The sequence below is a fragment of the Rhinolophus ferrumequinum genome, chromosome 3 (assembly GCF_004115265.2).
Source record: "Rhinolophus ferrumequinum isolate MPI-CBG mRhiFer1 chromosome 3, mRhiFer1_v1.p, whole genome shotgun sequence".
In the NCBI taxonomy this organism is placed as follows: Eukaryota; Metazoa; Chordata; class Mammalia; order Chiroptera; family Rhinolophidae; genus Rhinolophus; species Rhinolophus ferrumequinum.
In genome coordinates, this window is record NC_046286.1 from 100103529 (window position 1) to 100124151 (window position 20623).

The 20623-nt window shown below is 38.9% G+C and overlaps 1 protein-coding gene across 2 annotated transcripts in view; it reads left to right on the forward strand.

Annotated features, from left to right (window-relative positions):
• The window catches only part of TULP4 (TUB like protein 4), a 199032-nt gene that overhangs the window by 134690 nt on the left and 43719 nt on the right, over positions 1–20623 (forward strand). For both annotated transcript variants that reach the window (XM_033098416.1, XM_033098412.1), the window contains 2 exons: positions 182–310; positions 7458–7619. In XM_033098416.1, coding sequence (XP_032954307.1) covers positions 182–310; positions 7458–7619 — 291 coding nt within the window. The remainder of the gene's footprint in view (positions 1–181; positions 311–7457; positions 7620–20623) is intronic.

The window sequence follows — 20623 nt, forward strand, 5'->3', positions numbered from 1 at the left end:
CTGCCATGTGTGGGCTGTGCCGTGTCCCTTCCACTGGTCCTCACAGCCTCCCCCGGTCTTTTCCTCTGACCATGCGTTCGTTCTGGTTAGTCCTGGAGTTTGATCTCTTTGTCGGCGTAATTCTGATCCATGTAATCCTGGTTCATTCCCTGTGGTAAATATCTTCGTGGTTGTTTTCTAGGTTGTGCTGGTGAGGTGGAATGAGCCGTACCAGAAGCTGGCCACGTGTGATGCGGATGGAGGGATATTTGTGTGGATTCAGTATGAAGGAAGATGGTCCGTGGAACTGGTCAACGACCGAGGGGCTCAGGTGAGTGGGCGGGAATACAAGGCAGGCCTCGTGTTCCAGGGTGAAGGAAAACTTTCCAGAAATAGGTGGAGTAGAAATAAATGAAACTAGAACCCTGCTTTTCATTCCTCATGAGTATATCACTAGATGAAAAGAGAAAGATCATACTTCTTTCTCCTCAACTATGCTGCTGTTGTGAGAACTCTCCAAGTTTTAAGCTTTAATTAAATCTGCGAAATCAGTTTTTACCAGTGTTGTGATTATATGTTAAATTCGGATCCTCTGTAGTGCTTCTGGCATGTCACTTTTTTGCTCCCTTCTGAAAGGTATTTTCCCTGTGACGTAATCTGCATGGTTCCCTCACAGGGAGTTCTACCTGTTTCTCACAACCTCACTCACCAAACTGAGCTTTTTAACACTTTCTTCTACCAGGTTTCAATTAGCTGTTGTCATCCCTCAGCTCTTCCTTTCTGACACAAATTTGTCTCTGCTCTGAGGAAAACAAATGCTCCAGGGACACCCTGCTTAGCTGTGCTATTTAAAAACCAGCTTCATAGATCCTTCCGCCTTACGGGACACCTCTGCTCTTCCACGCGGGAGGGTGGTCTGCATGGAGCGCCTCTCCTCATGTGTTTCAGGACACATGTCCCATCCCAGGGATTTAACAGCAGTGAGGCTCAGAACCCAGTCCTCAGGAGACCTTTATTAATGAGGGATTTCTTAGACTATTTTACTCTCTAAGGTGGGGTCCCTCTGCCTGCCTCTATACATTTCTAAAGAAAGGATTCTCATCCTCTCCCATCTGTTGCTTAAATAAGCTGTGAACTCCCCAAGTTTGAAAGATACAGACCAGTGAAGTGACATAAAACTGCAAGGAATGAAGATCTTATTAGCAGTTATTAGTAGCACACTGAGGATCTTTGTGAGATGTCATCACAGAAGACAAATCTATCTCTGGGTAAAAACAGAATTTTCTTTCTTTGTAAATTTATTTCGTTGGTAGGATAAATGTAATCATTTTGACTGACTCTGAAAAGGTCTTATCTGTTTCCTGTATGCTTCCGTCGAGTGAAAACAGAAGCAATAGAACCTAACCTGTGACTACTAATGAGCCTTCTAAATAGAGCTGCAGGTGTGGAACTCTCCGTGACTGAGAAGTTCATGTCACGTCGCGGGGGCCGGGTGGGGGGTAGTCGATGTTGCGGTCAAGAGCATGAGCTCTAGAGTCAGACCACAGGCCAACAGTCTCACTCTATGACTTCTTGATGGGAAGTACTTAGCTTCTCTGTGCCTCAGTTTCCCCATCTGTAACGTCTAATGGTACCTGCCTCAGAGGGTCATTGGGAGGATTAAATAAGATGAAATAGGGAAAGTGCTTATAGCACTGACTGCACGTGATAGTTGTCTCCACATGTTGTTATAGTGTCTGTAGAATTATGAGGTGCTATTACCTCATAGTCCCCAAGCACAGAGCCTACCTACCCTAAAACAGTAGCCATAATGTCATCACCAAAGACCAGCTTCAGATCTTGAGGCAGCAACTCTTCATGGCTTTCTGTAAAGTGGAGACTTCTCTGAATTCGCCCATAAAGGTCTCTAAAGTGCTGTAATTCCACTGAAGTATGAACTCTTACTCCTTAGAAAGTCCCAGTGATCAGGTGACATGTCTTTAGTTGGACAGCAGGAGGTCTTTAAAGCATTATTCAGAGAAAGAAAATGAAGGGGAGCTCGAATGCCAACTCAGTGCTTGGCTTTTTCATGTGTTACCTCTCAGTCGCCATAGGAACCCTATTTGGAAGATGTTATTCTCAGTTAATAGAAAGGAAAAAAAACAAAACAAAAAAAACCCCGGTCAGGAAGGTTCAGTAACTTGCCCAAGAAAGTCCATGGGTGTGAAAGTCAAAATTTGAACTAAGTTTGAGTCCAAAATGCTCTATTACACTGCCTTATTCCCAGACAAGAAACTGTTTTCCCTTTTAGCAGAAATGCATATATTCGTAATATATTGATAAGATGTACTGTTCCAAAGAGTTTCTTTTGAGATGACAATACTATTTAGTTGCTTCATGTTTTATTCCTGCGTTGCGTCTTCCCAAGTGCTTATTTAATTTTTTCAGTTTTGAGTGTACCTTTGCTGCATTCACTGTTCTAAGATACAGACTTGAGATGGGAGACGCTGAGAGATCTCCCTCCTACCCTTCTTTGTTACTCAAATGTGACCACAGGTTTCCGATCTATGCACTTTTCCCCCGACATGGTACATGACACCCAGGAAAGGTCCTTCCTGGAGTCAAGGGACAAAAGGCCACTGAATCCAGAAAAACCTGACTCTTGATCACTGAGGCGTTTGGTGAGAGATCTTGATCAAAATGGGGTAATGTGAAAATCAATAAACAGAAACCTCATTTAAAATGGAGTTGACAGTCTGGAAGAAAGAACTCTTCATGTATGAGTATGTGTCCCTCAACGCAGACCACTGACCCCACAGGAAGAGACAGACCTGGCATCTCTGACAGGAAGTGATACTACTTTATTACCTCAGCAGAAGGAAGGAAAGATTCTTCCTTGCCCAGTAACAGCGCAGCCAATGGGAGACCGCCAGAACTCAGCCAATGAAAAGTCACTAAACTTTGAAGTTCCAGTTTCCTCCAATGAACTCTTCATTTACCAAAGCCCCTCCCAAGTCCATAAAAGAGCATTTCTCTCCTTTGTTTCTCTGGACTTGTGCGTTGTTCACCTTTAGACCGCATGTACCTAATTGCAATTCTTTGCTGTTCCTGAATAAAACCATCTGGCTATCTATCTGTTACAGGTCAACATTATACAAAAGAGTTCAGGCTTCATAACCATTAGAGAGTCCTGCCTCAGCAGCCAAGTGAAGCTACTACCACACATTTTCTCCTGACAGGCAGCCTCTCTGAGGAGGAATCCTCTTTGTCATCTCCATATAGCAGCAGTGTGATCTCCACCACCACCGTTTTCCTCAGCTTTTCTTGTGATTTAGAATTTGATGCAAACAAAATTCTTGTTTCAAAATGTGTTTCAAAACACATTTTGAAACAGACATGTTCAAAAATAAAAGGGAGGATGAATTCAGATGTGGAGGTGAATGAGCTTACATGGACCATAGAACTTCTAGAAGCACCTAGACTCTCACAAATGCCTGTGCCTGCCGGGTGCTACCAAAGTAATCACTGTATCCTGTGACCTGATTCATATTTTTATATAATTTTACTTCGTGGAACTCTGAGTCTACACACCTCTGGGCAGTTGTCATCATTAAATGCCTACATTTGAGGGAGGTTTGGTAGATTTAATAGTGTGGGAGTCAGATCGTCCCTAAGTAAAAAGCATCACACTCTAGTGGTGATGAATCACTGGTCCAAGGAGCAGTGTCTGTGCACCGGAAGCCATGTCCGGTGGCAAGAAGGACAGTTGTGTGGCGTGGAAGAGGAACATCCTTGAAATCTGCACAGAGAAAAATAACACTTTTTCGAAGAAATGACAGGTGATCCTTGTTATGTAACATGCCTCTTTCACTGAGACAAAGTAATCAAACATCTGATAAAAGTGAGGTGATGCTGTAGCAATTTCTTTTTCAGGAAATGATTGAGTCTTATTTCAAAAATGAGTCTGGAACAGTGCGTGCATTGTTTTATAGTATCAGTCACCAAGGATGGTCTGATAAAATGCTGCCTCAGGCAATGGACAGTACAGGCTGCTGCTCAGTTTCAATTAATCCCTGTATGAGAACGCTTCTTCCTGAACCAAGAGCACGGCAGCCCTCTGCACCTGAAGGGCCTCCAGCGGGGGGCGGGGGGGAGCTTTCTGTTCATTTTCTTTACAGCACTTGGTACTCAGTTTCCCCTGGTTTATTTTTCCGATTGTAGTATATTATTATCACTCTGTGCTGCCCTAATTTAACAAATCCAATTAGTTCATGTAAACATCCTGTTATCATTTTTTTGTGACTGTAAGATTGGTGATGTCTTGGAGAAGATTCTTCACACTGACTATATGTTTTAGTCCTCTAATAAGATATTTTTCCTTTTAGTAGAATGTTTTCCAAGGTAAGTGAGTTAGAATACATGTAAATAAATAGCATTATCTTTGCAGAATGAAAGGGCTTTTCAATTTTATGGCAGAATTCGTGTGTTGTCTCGAAAACATGTTTTAAGTTCTTAAGGAAAACTGGATGGTGTAATTGGCTGAAACATAAGTTCAGTGAAACCGAAGTTTGTAGTTCACCTAAGGAAACAACTTATTTTCAGTAACCTCAGACCAGCTGGTCAAGAGCTGTCTCACAAATCACTGCCGTTGTCACGATGGAGACATTAAACATAAACCCATAACTCCTGCTGGGAAAACAGCAAAAAGTTCATGACCTTTTGGTGTGTGTTCTTTTATTATTATCTGAAATATGATATATCCAGTAAGGCCACAAATTTTAAAGAAAGTTGAACATTTCTAAGTATAAACAATAGTGAAGATTATGGGTATACATTTTTTTCTTTTAGTTAGAAAAGATTGAAGAGAAAAAGCAGTACAAACTGAAAAAGTAAATTAAGAGGATAGAAATATAACGGTAATCAGAATAAATGTAAATGGACTAAATTCACCAATCAAAACATAATGCTTTAATAGATTACATTTAAACACATGACTGTGCTATGAAGAACCACACCTAAAACTTAAGGACACATGTAAATTTAAAGTAAAAGGATGGAAAAGATATATTGGGCAAATCTCAAGGAAGAAAGAAAGATGAAGTAGTTAATTTTACTATCAGTGAAAACAGGCTTAAAGACAGAAAACAGTGTTTGGTTTATAAAGGATTACCACATGGTGATAACAGCTGTAGTTTACCAAGAACATTTTAAATATGTGTGCACCTATTAATAATAGCCTCAAAATATATGGAGGAAATTGACAAAACTGAAAGGAGAAATTGATAACTTCATTGATATACTCAGACGTTTTCAACAAAAACAAAAATCAGCAAAGATACAAAAGATCTGAACAACACAGTTAACAGCTTGACCAAATGGACATTTATAGATCTGAATCCACCAATTAACGAACATACATTTTACTCAAACACACATAGAACATTTACAAAAAGTGATCCTGTTCTAGGGTTGCACAGACTTTTTCTGTGAAGTGGCAAATAGTAAATATTTAAGGCTTTGTGGACTAGGAGCCAAAATGGAGGCTATTATGAAAATACTGTATAACAAGAAAGAAAATGGATTTCCAGAAAACTTTTATTGGTGAAATTGAAAACCTTATTTGTGAACACTAAAATTTGAATTTGGTATAATTTCACATATAACAAAATACGATTCTTCTATTCATTTTTTTCTCAAACCATTTTATACCATTCTATGCAAATAGAATAGGCTATGCAAATATCAGTGGCAGGACAGATTCGGCCCACTGGCCATAGTTTGCGAACCCCTGTTTTAGGGCACTTGGTGCCCCTGTTTAGGGCACCAAGTGTTGGTGAGGTGTGGACCTACGAGTACTCTAATATACTGCTGATGGGAGTGTAAAATCATATAACCACTTTGAAAACAGTTTGGTAATTTCTTGTGCAGTTAAATATATGCTTACCATGTGACCCAGCAATTCCACTCCCGGAATTACTGAATAAATAATTCCAAACAGTTATTTACTCAAGAGAAATGTGTCCACAAAAGGTCTTGCACATGGATGTTCATAACAGCCAAATACTGGGATGTTTATAACAGCCAAATACTGGGAACGACCTAAATGTCCGGCAACTTAGGCAGATAAATTGTGTATTCATACAATGAAATATTACTCATCTGTAAAAAGGAATGACCATATATAACCATTATATGGAGTGAAAGCAGCCATACACAAAAGTAAACATACTGTATGGTTCCATTCACGTGAAATTCTAGAACAAGCAACCTGACAGAAATCAGATCACTGGCTGCCTTGGACCAAGACTGAGGGTAAGGGAATGACTTCCAAGGGGAACTTTTTGTTTATTGTATATAAACTCTACTTACATAAACTTTAATTTTAAAAGGCTAATAAATATAACCAACAACTATTTGCCAGCAGTTTTGAAAACTTACATGAACTGGACAAATTCCTTAAAAAATTTTAAAAGAGCTGACTCAAGAAGAAATAAAAATCTTGAAAGCTTGACTGCTAGTCTACCTATGACATAAATTGAAGCAATTTATGGTTTAAAATCTTCCCACAAAACAATTCAGAGCCAGATGGTTTTACAGGCATATTCTACCAACCTTTCAAGAACAGGGCATCCCAGCTTATACAGGTTCTTCCAGGTAGTGGGGGGAAAGGGCCTACTCTCCAACTCATTCTGAGACGTCAGCATAATCCTGAGAAATTCAGACAAAGACATTACATAAAAGGAAATCATAGATCTGTTTCACTCATGAATACAGACGTAGAAATTCCAAACACATTAGCAAATCAACTGTGTGTGTAAAAGACAATACTTCACTGCCAAGTTGAGCTGCTTCTAAAGCATACAAGGGTAGTTTTGGGAAATTGATAGAAGTAATTCACTGTAATATAGATTAAAAGAGAAAAAAGATATGGTTATTTGAATAGATGCAATTAATGCATTTGACAAAACTCAACTTCCAAGTATAAGCAATGTTTTCCAGTTAGATTTTTTTTCATTTTTATTGAGAAAATATTGTTAGCAAGACTGATAAGAAACTGAGAGCTTTACTATTTTGATAATAGTGACCATTGATGGAGAATGTTACTCGCCCACCATAAGTGAGAGGACATAGAACTTGCTGGAGCCACACAGCCTAGCATTATTCGTGGCTGTGCCTTTTGCCAAGTGTGTGTAACCGATGATAAATTACTTAGCCCCCTGCCTATTTCCTCTGTAAAATGGGCGTGATAATACCTCCCACAGATGGTTGTTACGAGGTTCATTCATGTGTGTGAGGCACTGACGCATGCTTTTCAAATAATGTCTTTTATAGGATGTTGCTATGATACATATAAATTTTATATATTTATATTTATATTCTCTTTAAAGCCATCTCGATCTTAGCCAGAGGCTAAGTTAATGACTATATCTAGTCTTTGGTAAACGTGCTTTACCTTCCAGGTTACAAATTGACCCCTTTTGTCTGTGTGTGTCTCAAAGGTGAGTGATTTCACATGGAGCCACGATGGGACTCAAGCACTTATTTCTTATCGAGATGGGTTTGTCCTGGTCGGCTCTGTCAGTGGACAAAGACACTGGTCATCTGAGATCAACTTGGAAAGTCAAATCACGTGTGGCATATGGACTCCTGATGACCAACAGGTAATGCCTCTTGAATATGGGTGTGTAGTGCTAAAACCATGAGAGCTGAGGAGGAAATGTGTTAAAGACTGTCACACAGGGGGCATGGGGACAGCGTGGAGGAGCTGGCTCCAAAGCTTCCTAAAGAGTCACAAAGGAAAAGAACAATGGCAGTATCCAGGGAAAAATGAAAACAAAAATTTGAAGTGAACCATAGATTGGAGAAATAATATTTCCCACCATTATGGTAAACGTTCGGTTAACATTTTAATTGTAGAAAATGTTCATGCAAATTTAGTTTTAAATCTACATAGATAGCCAATTGATAAATGGATAATAGACATAAATAATAACTTACAAAAGAAGTTCAATTAGTCAGTAGTCATATGGTGGAAGACTATTCATTCTCAGGCAAAAAATATAAAATAGCATAGTGAGCATATATTTTCAATTGTTAGCAAAAAGTAGTAATAAACTGGCACAGGTGATTTTACTGATTATTGATAAGACTACAGTCAAATAAGCATTCTCATTCGTTGCTGGTAATAATGTGCATTAGACCTTTGGAGAAGCAGTTTGGTATAGAGTATGTCAAAAGTCTTAAAAATTGTCCACTTTGACCTGGTAACATACTTTAGGAATTTATCTAAAAGAAACAAAGGGAAGAAAAGTTCTTCATTAAAGCATTATTTATGCTAGTAAACATTTTGCAGCAGCCTGCTTGTCTAAAAATAGAACTGCTAAGTAAACTGTGGTGTAACCATTTAAAATACTGCATAGTAGTTCCGTATATTATACACTGTGGTTACAAAGGTGGTTGTAATAATCTGGAACAGCTCCTATGATACTATGTTAAGGGGAAAATTCAGGATACGAAGTGGTTCATGTGGTACAATTACCACATCATAAAACAGCTGGAAAAAAACCCATCTGTGTAGTATACAGAACTGGAAGGAAATAAATCAGAACGCCATAAGTAGGTTGTTATTTTATGATGAGCTTCTGGGTCATTTTTTAAAATGTAATTTTAAAATTTTCTTCAATGTGCCTATTCTACTTTCATGATAAAACAATATGTAATAACTAATAAAATTACATATTGATAACTCATTTTTTAAATATACAAAAAACCTTTGTAAATATAAAACTTGTGTTTTCCAAGTACAGCAGAATCCATAAAATGCCGCAACATTTCATAGCCGAGGTTGTAGTGTATATTGGTAAAAGCGAGCGCTTTAATATGGAACTATAACTTTTATTTTTGAGCCACTTTTTTTTTTTGCCTTCCTCTAGTCATTGTATGTTTCCTGTTTCCTTTTTTTTCAAGTAAAAATGGCCAATACTTTTTCTGTTTCTTCTCAAAATTAGTATTGTGAGAATTATAAAAAGATATTCTCAACTCCAAGTTTCTTCCCCTCTCCCCCCAAAGGCTACTAATTATCCAGTAGCATATGCATGTATCTACATAGAACATTTGGATTTTCATATTATAACTTTTTATTTTTGGAGGTTTTCATTGCCCCTAGAGTCTCCTCAAAGAGAAGCAAGCCACAGTCCATTAAGTAACCTTGCATGGGCACTTAACCTCTCCCTGCAGTTTCCTCCTCTGTGACAAGGGGTGTGAATTACTTCCTGCCTAATTCCCAGGGCTTTTGTAATGATCCAATGAAGGAACAGATGTGAAATCACTTAAACATATATAAGTAGTAGTTGTGGCTTCACGTTCTTCCCTCGCCTTGGCGGATGGAACTGTGAGGCTCATGTCACAGTCTCCCTCATAAGCCGTGCCAGCCAGCGCCCCCAGCAGAGTACACACCCGAAGTGTGGCAGGCACTGGGCCCAGAGATGCTGGGGACACAGTGAGGAAGACTGGGCGCCCACCTCTGAGGTACACAGGGCCCATTGAGGAGACAGACCCACAGCACCCTGTGCTGCGTCCTGGAGAAGGTGGCTGAGGTGACAGCAGCATGGTGTCATGGGCATGACGGTGGTGATAGGCTGCAGCTTCTGAGCCAGGCCCCGGGGCTCGGTTCCTTAGACCCTCCGCAAGACGCATGAGTGGCTTGGGCACAACCTCTGTCCCGATGACTGCCTTACGGGATCCAGACTTAGGGATAATGAGTTGGATTTTGTTCAAGGAAAGTGCTCACTCGTTAACAAAAGGTTGTAGACCACTGAATCATTGAGGATCCTCGGGAGAACGTAACACTGAGAAGAGAGGTATGGGATAGATACTCTTGTCGGTCAGGTTTGAACTGAGACACGGAAAAACAATAATCCTAAGAAGGAGAAGGATTATCTCTTTCATAGTTTGAAAAGCATTAATGAGAAAAGTATGGAGATAAGCTATTGTTTGTAATGGAATGCCCGATCATTCCATTACAAACATTACCGTGGGAGCTGATGTTTAGAGCAGCACGTCTGCGCTCTCCAGGTGTGGACTGCGAGGCCAGTGTCTCTTCCCGTCCCGGCACCCTGCTGCCCTTAGCGTCGAGTTCAGCAGCTTCCAGGATGAAACCGCCTCCTCACTTGTTGAGATAGTTCTGATGATAATGGGATTTTACCCTGCTTCCTGTTACCTTAAAAAACATAAGCAATGAGTTTGAAGTTCAGCTTTTTTCTTATTTCTCATGTATTTTCTTCATTCTAGAGTGATGATGTATATACCCTTTGGGGGAGTTATAGACCACTTTGAATATCAGATGGAAACTGGGAACGCTTTCTCTGGAAAACTGTACACATATTCATCCATGGTGATGAATGTGACTTCGCATAGAATTTGGAGAGTTTATAGGATTCCACCCATGGATTCTTCCCCTTCAAATCCTGGTCTAGATAGTTTAGAGGTGACATTTGGGGTAATCTTCCCCAACTTTTTATTATGCACACGTTTAGGCGTTACAAAATAGTTGAAAGAATATACCCTTCTTAAATTTAACAGCTAACATTTTGCCATATTTGTGCTCTCTCTCTCCCTCTTCCCCGCCCTCCCGCCTTCCCTCCTTTTCTCTTCGCACCCACACACATTTCTTTGTGGTACTATTTTTGAAAGTTGTAGATGCTGTGGCATATCACCCTTAAATATTTACCATGCATGTTCTAAGAATAAGGTTATTCTACATTATTACACCTAGTAAGAAAGTAACAGTGATACTGTCTGGCTATATTTATATTTCCCTAATTTATACAACAGTGAGTCTTATAGACTTTATTTTTTCTCTTTTTGATATTTGGAACCAAGATCCAGTTGGGTTCATGTACAGCAATTGGTTATGTGTTTAGTTTAAAACAGTTTCCTCCTTTTGAAAATCTTTTATTTAACAATTAACAAAACAGCTATAGTACGTCCATCCCTATCAATGATTACTTCAATGTAAATGAATTAAGCTCCCAATCAAAAGATACAGAACAGCTGAATGGATAAAAATACAAGATCCAACTATATGCTGCCTATAAGAGACTCACTTTAGGTTAAAGATTATATATAAGCTGAAAGTGAAGGGATGGTAAAATATACTCCATGGAAGTCATAGCTCAGAGAAGAGGGGTGACTATATTTATAGCGGACAAAATAGACTTTCAGTCAAAAACTCTCACAAGAGACAAAGACATTATATAATGGGAAAAGGGTCAATTAATTCATCAGGAAGCTATAACAATTATAAATTTAAAAGCTTGTAACATTGGAGCACCTAAATATATAAAACACTAGATATATAGATCAAACTTTGACAGAACTGAAGGGAGAAATACAAAGCAATACACTGAGGGTAGGAGACTTCAGTGCCCCACTTTCAATAATGGATAGAACATACAGACAGAAAATCCATAAAAGAACAGTGGCCATTAACACCAGTATAAACCAAGTGGATCTAACAGATACAGTGAACATTCCAACCAACAGAAGCAGAATATATATTCTTCCCAAGCACACAAAGAACATTCTCCAGGATGGATCACATGTTGGGTCCCAAAACAAGTATTGACAAATTTAAGATTACTGAAATCATATCAAGTGCCTTTTTCCATCACAATGGAATGAAACTAGAAATGAATAGTGGAAGGAATATTGGAAAATTCACAAATATATGCAAATTAAAGAACTCTTGATTAACCAAAAGATCAAAGGAGAAATCAAAAGAAAATACTTCGAGACAAATGAAAATGTAAATGAAACATACCTAAACTTATGGGGTACAGCAAAAGCAGTATTAAGGGGGAGTTTATAGCAAATACTTACAATATAAAGAAAGAAGAAGAAAGATCTCAAACAATCCAACTTTAGACCTCAAGGAATGAGAAAAAGAACAAACAGCCCAAAATTAGCAGAAGGAAGGAAATAATGTAAGATTAGAACAGAAATAAAATGAAATAGAAAATAGAAAAACAATAGACAAAAAATCAACAAAACTAAGAGTTGGGATTTCTGAAAAGAGCAAGAAAATTGACAAACTTTTAGACTAAAAAAGAGAATGTTGATTCAAATAAAAAATCAGAAATGAAAGAAGAGACATTATAATGTCACAGAAATAAGAATCATTAGAGACTACTATGAACATTTATACAATGCCAACAAATTGGAAAGTCTAGAGGAACAGATAAATTCCTAGTGAATAGAACCTACCAAGACTGAATCATTAATAGAAAATCTGAACAGACCTATAACTAGTAAGGAGATTGGATTAGTAATCAAAAAACTCCCAACAAAGAAAATGCCAGGACCAGATGGCTTCATTGGTGAAGTCTGCCAAACATTTAAAGAAGAATTAACACCGCTCCTTCTCAGTCTCTTCCAAAAACTTGAAGAGAAAGGAACACTTCCAAATTTATTTTATGAGGCCAGCATTACCCTGATACTAAAGCCAAAGACACTATAAGGTAAAAACAGTTACCATGTCCCTGGTGAACATAGGTGCAAAAATCCTCAACAAAATACTAGCAAACTGAATTCAACCACACATTGAAAGAATCATACACAATAATCAAGTGGGTTTTATTCCTGGGATGCAAGGACATTCAGCCGATGAAAATGAATTAATGTGATGTGCCTCATTAACAGAATATAGGATAAGAACCACAAGATCATCTCAACAGATGCAGAAAAGGCATTTGACAAAATTCAACACCCTTTCATGATAAAAACCCAACAAACTAGGAATAGAAAGAAATTACTTCAGTGTAATAAAGGCCATATGTATGAAACTTCTGCAGCTAATATGCTCAATGGTAAAAAATGGAAAGCTTTTCCTCTGATCAGAACAAAATGAGGATGCCCGCTCTCTCCATTTATATTCAACATAGTACTGGAAGTCCTAGCCAAAGCAGTTAGGCAAGAAAAAGGAATAAAAAGCATTCAAATAGGAAAGGAAGAAGTAAAATTATCTCTGTTTGCAAATGATATGATCTTGTATGAAGAAAACCCTAAAGATGACATGCACACAAACCGTTAGAATAAATGAATTCAGTGAAGTTGCAGGATATAGAATCAATATACAAAAATTAATTGCATTTCTGTACACTAGCAATGAACTGTCTGAAAAAGAAATTAAGACAATCCCATTTATAATAGCATCAAAAATAATAAAATACTTAAACTTAACCAAGGAGGTAAAAAGAGTTGTACAATGAAAACTACAAAAGCAAAGGGTAGAAGGGTGGTTGCCCTGGGATGGGGAGAAAGGGGAGAGTTGGGGAGTTGCTGTTCAGTGGGTATCAAGTTTCAGTCATGCAGGATGATTATGTTCTAGAAATCTGTACTTGTGCCTGTAGTTAATAAGATTGTATTGTACACTTAAATTGTTTGTATTATTTTTATTTTATTTTTTTAGGTTTTATTTTTTTATATCAGGTGTAGAAAACAACAGAATGATTAGACGTTTACAACCCTCACAAAGTAATAACCATCCCCCCAATCTCCTACCTCTCTGGCATGGTATACAGCTGGTACAATTCCAATGACTCTATTCCCTATGCTGTACTTTATATCCTGTGACCATATACAGAGGGTGCCAAAATAAATGTATACACATTTTAAGAAAGGGGAAAACTGTATTAAAATTACACTGATGGTCACCACTTTGAGCAACTCTTGTAATTGCAGAAGTCAAACATGACTTGTATATATTGACTATTACAATTTTAATACAGTTTTCCTTTCTTGAAATGTATATGCATTTTTTGGCATCCTCTGTATATATATATGTATGTATGTATATAAATAATATATGTAATATATATTAACTATGGTTGATATTTAATATTATTCTATATCAGCTTCAGGTGTACAGTGCAGTGATCAGGCATCTACACAATCTATGAAGTGATTACCCCGATAAGTCCAGTACCCATCTGGCTCCCCATTATTGAGTATATTCGTCATACTGTATTTCACATCCCTGTGACTATTTTGTGACTACCAGTTTGTACTTTCTAATCCCTTCACCTTCCCTATCCCCCGACCCCGCTCCCATCTAGCAGCCCTCAGTTTTTTCTCTGTTCTCTGAGTCTATTTCTGTTTTGTTTGATCATTTACTCTGTTCTTTAGATTCCACGCATAAGTGAAGTCATATGGTATTTTTCTTTCTCAGTCTGACTTACTTCACTTAGCATAATACTCTCTAGCTCCATCCATGTTGTTGCAAATGATAAGATTTTATTCTTTTTTATGGCAGAGTCATACTCCATTGTATAAATGTACCACAATTTCTTTATCAGATCGTCCTACTGATGGGCACTTTGGTTGTTTCCATATCTTGACTATTGTGAATAGCACTGCAATAGACATAGGGGTGCATATATTTTTTCAAATTAGTGTTTCGGATTTCTTTGGATAAATACCCAGGAGTGGAATTGCTGAGTCATTAAGGTAGTTCTATTTTTAATTTTTTGAGGAAGCTCCATACTGTTGTCCATAGTGGCTGCACCCATTTGCAATCTCATCAACAGTGCACGAGGGTTATCTTTTCCCCACATCCTTGCCAACACTTATTTTTTATTTTTGATGATAGCCATTCTGACAGGAGTGAGGTGATATCTCACTGTGGTTTTTATTTGTATTTCTCTGAAGATTAGTGATGTTGAACATCTTTTCATATATCTACTGGCCATCTGTATGTCCTCTTTGGAGAAATGGCTATTCATGTCCTCTGCCCATTTTTTAATTGAGTTGTTTTTTGGGTGTTGAGTTGTATGAATTTTTTAAATAAATTTTGGATATTAACCCCTTATCAGATGTATCATTGGCAAATCTCTTCTCCCATTCAGTAGGATGTCTTTTTGTTTCCTTTGCTATGAAAAACCTTTTTAGTTTGATGTAGTCCCATTTATTTTTTGCTTCCCTTGCCCGAGGGGTATATCAGTAAAAATATTACTAAAGGTAATATCTGTGAGTTTACTTCCTATATTTTCTTCTAGGAGTTTTATGGTTTCAGGTCTCACATTTAAGTCTTTAATCCATTTTGAGTTTTTTCTTGTATGTGGTGTAAGGAAGTGGTCCAGTTTCATTTTTTTGCATGTATTTGTCCAGGTTTCCCAGCACCGTTTATTGAATAGACTGTCTTTACCCCATGTAAATTCTTACTTCCTTTGTCATAGATTAAATTACCATGTAGGCATGGATTTATGTCTGAGCTCTCTATTCTGTTCCATTGATCTGTGTGTCTGGTTTTATGCCAGTACCATGCTGTCTGGGTTACTTACAGCCTTGTAGTATAATTTGACATTAAGGTAGCATGTACACTTAAATTTTTGTTAAGAGTGTAGATCTCATTTTAAGTGTTTTTACCACAATACAAATTATGTAATATACTGGGGGTCTACATTTATTTTAAATTCAGTTTCTTATGAATTTGGTGTTACATTTTCTTCATATGCCTTTATTAACACTTCATGACAATGGCCTTGGTTTTGATGCAGAACCCCTACATGAATGCCAGTGTTTGTCCAGGTGGCTGAACTATAAACTGGAGCTTACTCGGGTTCCTCGTGGCATTCCTGAACCACAAGCGCATTGCTGCTCTGACAACCCTACCCTTGGCGTTGAAATACATCCTTGTGTCACATGGGAGGGAGGTGACATGGCACCACTACCAGTGACACTCTCCTGACTAAATTCTAGGCAGCCCCTGCTGAGCCCTCTTTTCGAGTAGGCCTCAACTTTGGCCTAGAAAACTAGATTCTCATCACAAATAATTAGAGAGAGAGAGAGAGAGAGAGAGAGAGAGAGAGAGACTTGAATAAACACTAGCATAGTTCTATTGATTCAAGGTTGTGTCACTAAGGTGACAACTCCAGCCCCCTTAAATTCTTGCCTGGGAAGCTCAAGGCTGCCAAAAGAATTTATGTTTGTTCCACACAACACCTGACAATAGGGGCCCATGTTTCACAGTCTCTGTGGGAAGGTAGGACCCTAACTTAGATAAGCACCATTGGCAAACCCTACTCCCACTTTTTGTGAATTTCCACTTTCCTGATTCTTCTTGAACCCCCACCTCCCTGCATCCTACTCCTTCATTCTCTCCAGAATACCTGGTCACCTCTGTGCAGACAGAAGTTGAATTCAGTTCATGCTGGACTCTCTTCCCTATTGGAGGGGTCATTGCTGGTTAAAATCCGTCCCTGCCTCTAACTAGTGTCTGGCTTTGTTTATCTTTCACACCAGTCACAGGTGCTGTTGCTCTGCTTCCATCACTGTGACCCTGACAGCTACTGGCGAGTCGGAAGCCTTTTACTCTCCTCAGACCAGGAAATTATTTCCTCCTAGCCCTTTTGTTGAAGAAGTTTATTAGTAGCCATAGGAAGAAATTACTCTTTAATAAATCTAAATATAATGAAAAATACATTTAGATATATTAAAGATTTATAGCATTTCGAAACAGGAAAGGATTTGGAAGCTCATCTGATACAACTTTTTTGACTGATGGAGGAGACCAACAGTCAGGGAGGTAGGGATCAATTCGAAATGACAGAAGTTAGCCATGAAAATGGAAACAGACCCCCAGCCAGCTGACTCCCAGTCCTGAGTCCTTTGCAAAGGAGAGGCTGTTTCCCCGGCAGACTTGGACTGTCCACACCAAACAGTCGACACAGATTCCAGTGTCACTCAGCATCCCCTACCCAAATGAAAGGTGCCCAGTCGCCCCCAAGGCCTGTGTGATGAGTGGCTACCCTGGCCATTTTCCCCTGCTCCAAATCTGATAGAGCCCCACTCCAGAAACATTTCTTTTTACCTCATTCAATATATACTTATTTTTAATAATATATCCACATGGTGTAAAATTCTAAATGTTCAGAAGGATATATGATGAAAAAAAGGTCCCTTTCTTCCACTTCCCCAAGCCGCCTGTTTCTGTTCCCCTGAGTTAATTGGTGTTCCCAGTTACTTTTGTATCCTTCTGGAGATATTCTAGTTAAATGTGAATTTTAGTTATCCCTGTAGTCAGACCGTTCTCTACCCCCAGAAATCATATGTGGGTGTCTTAGAAGGGGGAATAAACTTAAAAATGGAGCCTGAAAGATTGGGGGAAAAATGTTCCACATGGGAATTATTTAGCATTAATTTTGATGCCTGAGGCAGATAGAATATCTTCCTCTGAAAATGTGTAGACATAGGACAGTCTCATCTTCATGGGTTAGTTGACAAGCAGTCTTTTTTGCAGTGAAGAGATGAAACGACTTCAAAATTACCTTTTTAGCCAAAGATACAAATGTTTTATTATAGATATTTTGGGTGAGATGTCGTTCTATATTTATCACAATAAGTCTTAAAAATGTCTGTCTTAGAAATGATTGTTATAGTTAACTGAAATTACTTTTTTTTTTAAACCAAGAAATAGTCTATTAATCAATTGAATAGTTTCTTTAGGTGCAGAATGTTCAAATCTGACCTTGAAACACATTTGAAGGCTAGTGTCCTGAAACCCAACAAGGAGGCCTTAAAAAAACAAGTTTTACTTCAGTGGTGTCTCAGAACAGAAGTTTCCTTATAAAAAGCAAAAGGACATCACAGTTTGTGCCTTCATCTCCCTGTCCAGTGGAACATTTAATGTTTGCCACCAATGGGGCTGAGGTTACTAAGTAGGAATTTGTAATCAGTTATCTGCCCCCCCAGCTTTAAATCACAAAAACAAGCAAATGGGGGAAAAGTCGACGCTTCTGGAGTCAGTTCCAATACTACTAGTTAAACTCTACTGCAAGACATGAATATTTATAGAAGCGTGCATTTTTTTTTGTAACTGACATATGGTATTTATTCAAGAATTTAGACGAGTCCCAGTGTCCAAAGGTCAAGGTAAGATGACATAGCATCTGTGCTTCCAAAACATAAGTCTTTCGAAGGGTTTTATTTCCTCTTCCTGTCCCCTTTGGTTTATGGCTTGGTTCATTTTAAATTACTAATAATAATTGTTGTATTTTTAAATAATTATATCTAAAAATAGTTTAGAATAGAATACAGTGAAATGAAGAGATTATATATGGATACCATAATTACTTAAACATTTCATTAATGTGAAAAACTGCCCTGCAGTGGGAGACAGCCATTTAACTGGTTTGACGTGAGGATCCTCAGGTTTCTACTGGCTACTTTGGTTCTTGGTGTCCGCGTTACAGAAGGCACTGTCCCTAGCCCATACGTGGCATTGTCCCTAGCCCATACGTGAAGCCTTCAGTCCAACAGAAGAAACAGCAGGAAAAATAATGAGACAGAAATTTACATCATTTCACCATCAATTTGTAATTGAAAGTATTTTAGAGGCCAGTATTGTAGGAGGATTTGAGCCACTGGTTTATTGCCTAAAGAAGAAATTAAGGAAGTTCTTCCTTCATTTGTAGGAAAACCTGGGCAAACGCCAAAGTTTGGGGCAGAAACTCATTTACTAATAATAGATCTTGAGCATCCACTCGTGAGAACCTCGGTGCAGACCTGCCCTTGAGAAGCTCACGATTTAACGGGAAAGGCAGACATGCAAAACAGAGTGAAATTCATAGGGCTGTGGGGTCTGTGGTTAGAGCAAAGTTAATTCTGTGTCCAAGCTGCACATCAGAAATGAAACAGCCACCACGCTGGAAGAGGACCTGGTTATGTGTGTGTTGGTTGGGGAAGGACGAGATCATACATTTCATCTGGGGTGAGTTGACCCTGAAGGTCCTTGGACACGCCTGGGGTAGGTAGGTGGCAGGGAGGCAGTTGGATATGAGTCCTGAGCTTAGGGAGTGGCCTGGGAAGGGAGCTGACATGAACGGGGTCCTTGAACCGTGGACATGACTGTGATCTAGAGAGAGAAGGGGGCCGAGGGCCAAGCCTAGAAAGGAGGAGCTGGCACCCCTCTACCAAGAGCACCAGAATTAGGGAGAGAAGTGGCAGACACTGATGCATTTGCCCCTGTGAGTATTCATGAGGATTAGACTTTTCTGTCTTGTTCTCATGGAGCCCTTGCTTATCTCATTGGAAGTAATTAAGCATGAAAAGGACTTGTAGCCGATTTTTTGAAATCTGATTTCATGTTGTATCAGTAGTCTCGGTTATCTGTGACGCTCTTGTTCCAAAACTGAGTATCTTCCTCCATCATTGCTTGACAACTAGACTGTTGCTGCTTTTTTCTTGTCTCCGATCTTACTAACGGAGCATTATCTTCCCAAGAAAGCTGTGGTTGGAGCTGATTAATGGTGGGGAATTTGGGAGCTGGGTTTTTTTTCTATTTTGCTTTAGTTCTATTTTGCTGTAGTGTAATGCTGAGCACCGATAGCTCATTAAGTCACAGGTCTTTTACTCAGGAATTAGGCGTCTGTTTTACTGTCTGGTATCTGTTTCTCTAAAATGGAAAAATGTGTTATTGAAAAGATGCCTCTGCGCAGCATCATTTCTCCGTCACTTCGCAAATACTTACTGCCATATGTCATCTAATATGACAGGCCCTGGGGAAATAGTGGTGAGCGTGCAGTAGTCCACCAAAGCTCACAGTCCAGCCTCGGCGTCAGGCAGAAATCAAATAATCCCACAGTAAGGACAGGAGAGTGGTGATGTGAGAACCCACAGCAGGAGGGGTGGGGGGAACTTGTTTGGGATCAATGTAGATTAATTTCGAGTCCTTGTGAAGAGTAAGTGTTTGCTGTTGTCGCTTGCTAACGAGCTATCGTTATAAAAAATAAAAAGTCATTAAGTGATAAAGTGACCCCTTCAGCCAGCACCAAGATACAGAGCTGCTTTTCAGCATTCATACATGAACAAATGAGTGAGAAGGTGGAAAGGGGGAGAAGAAAAGCCTGCTTCCCATAGTCGTCACCCGCGACATTTGCCTTGCAGTGGGGTTCTGACACACCTTTTTGTTTTAAAATACGTAAATTGTACATTTCAGTTACAGTTACAAGAAGTCATGTTCCATGTTTCTCATCATTTAAAACTGCTTGCCAATACATCCAGCATCTGCCTTTTGGGAGCTTCGGCAGGTCAGACCCCCTGCCCCTGAGCCTGTGTCCCTGCGGTGCTTATAGACACGCCGGCCACACTTACTGTCACTCTTGGCAGCCAAAAATCTAAAGTGACTTTCACTGTGTTCCTGTTAGTTTTGTCTGTTTTTCCTTTAAGCAGCATGCACTAACAAATTCATCACTGCCCCTGGGGGAAAACTGTTTTAGCCTTTTTTTCTTTTTAGTTTTCAGTCATTAAAATGTTGATCAGGTTTAAAGGAATGCTTGGTGGAAATTGATTTATTCTAACAGCTCCGTAAATTCTGTGAGCTTATTACTACTTAAATGAAATATATCTTCCCTTGCAGTTAATCTGTGTTAATCAGCACTTATGTCCTAAAATTGCCTTTTGATTGCCACTGGCTTTAATTCATTCATTGAACAACAAATACTTTGTCGTGCCGCTGTCTACTCATAGCTCTTTTAGGTGCCAGGGGTTCAGCTGTGGACAGTCTTTGCCACAAAGGTTACTGTCAAAATCTTAAAAGCAAAAAAGAGGCAAGGACGTAAAAAGCCTTAAGTAACTTTCCCTTTGTATAAATCCTGGTCCTTCTAGTCAG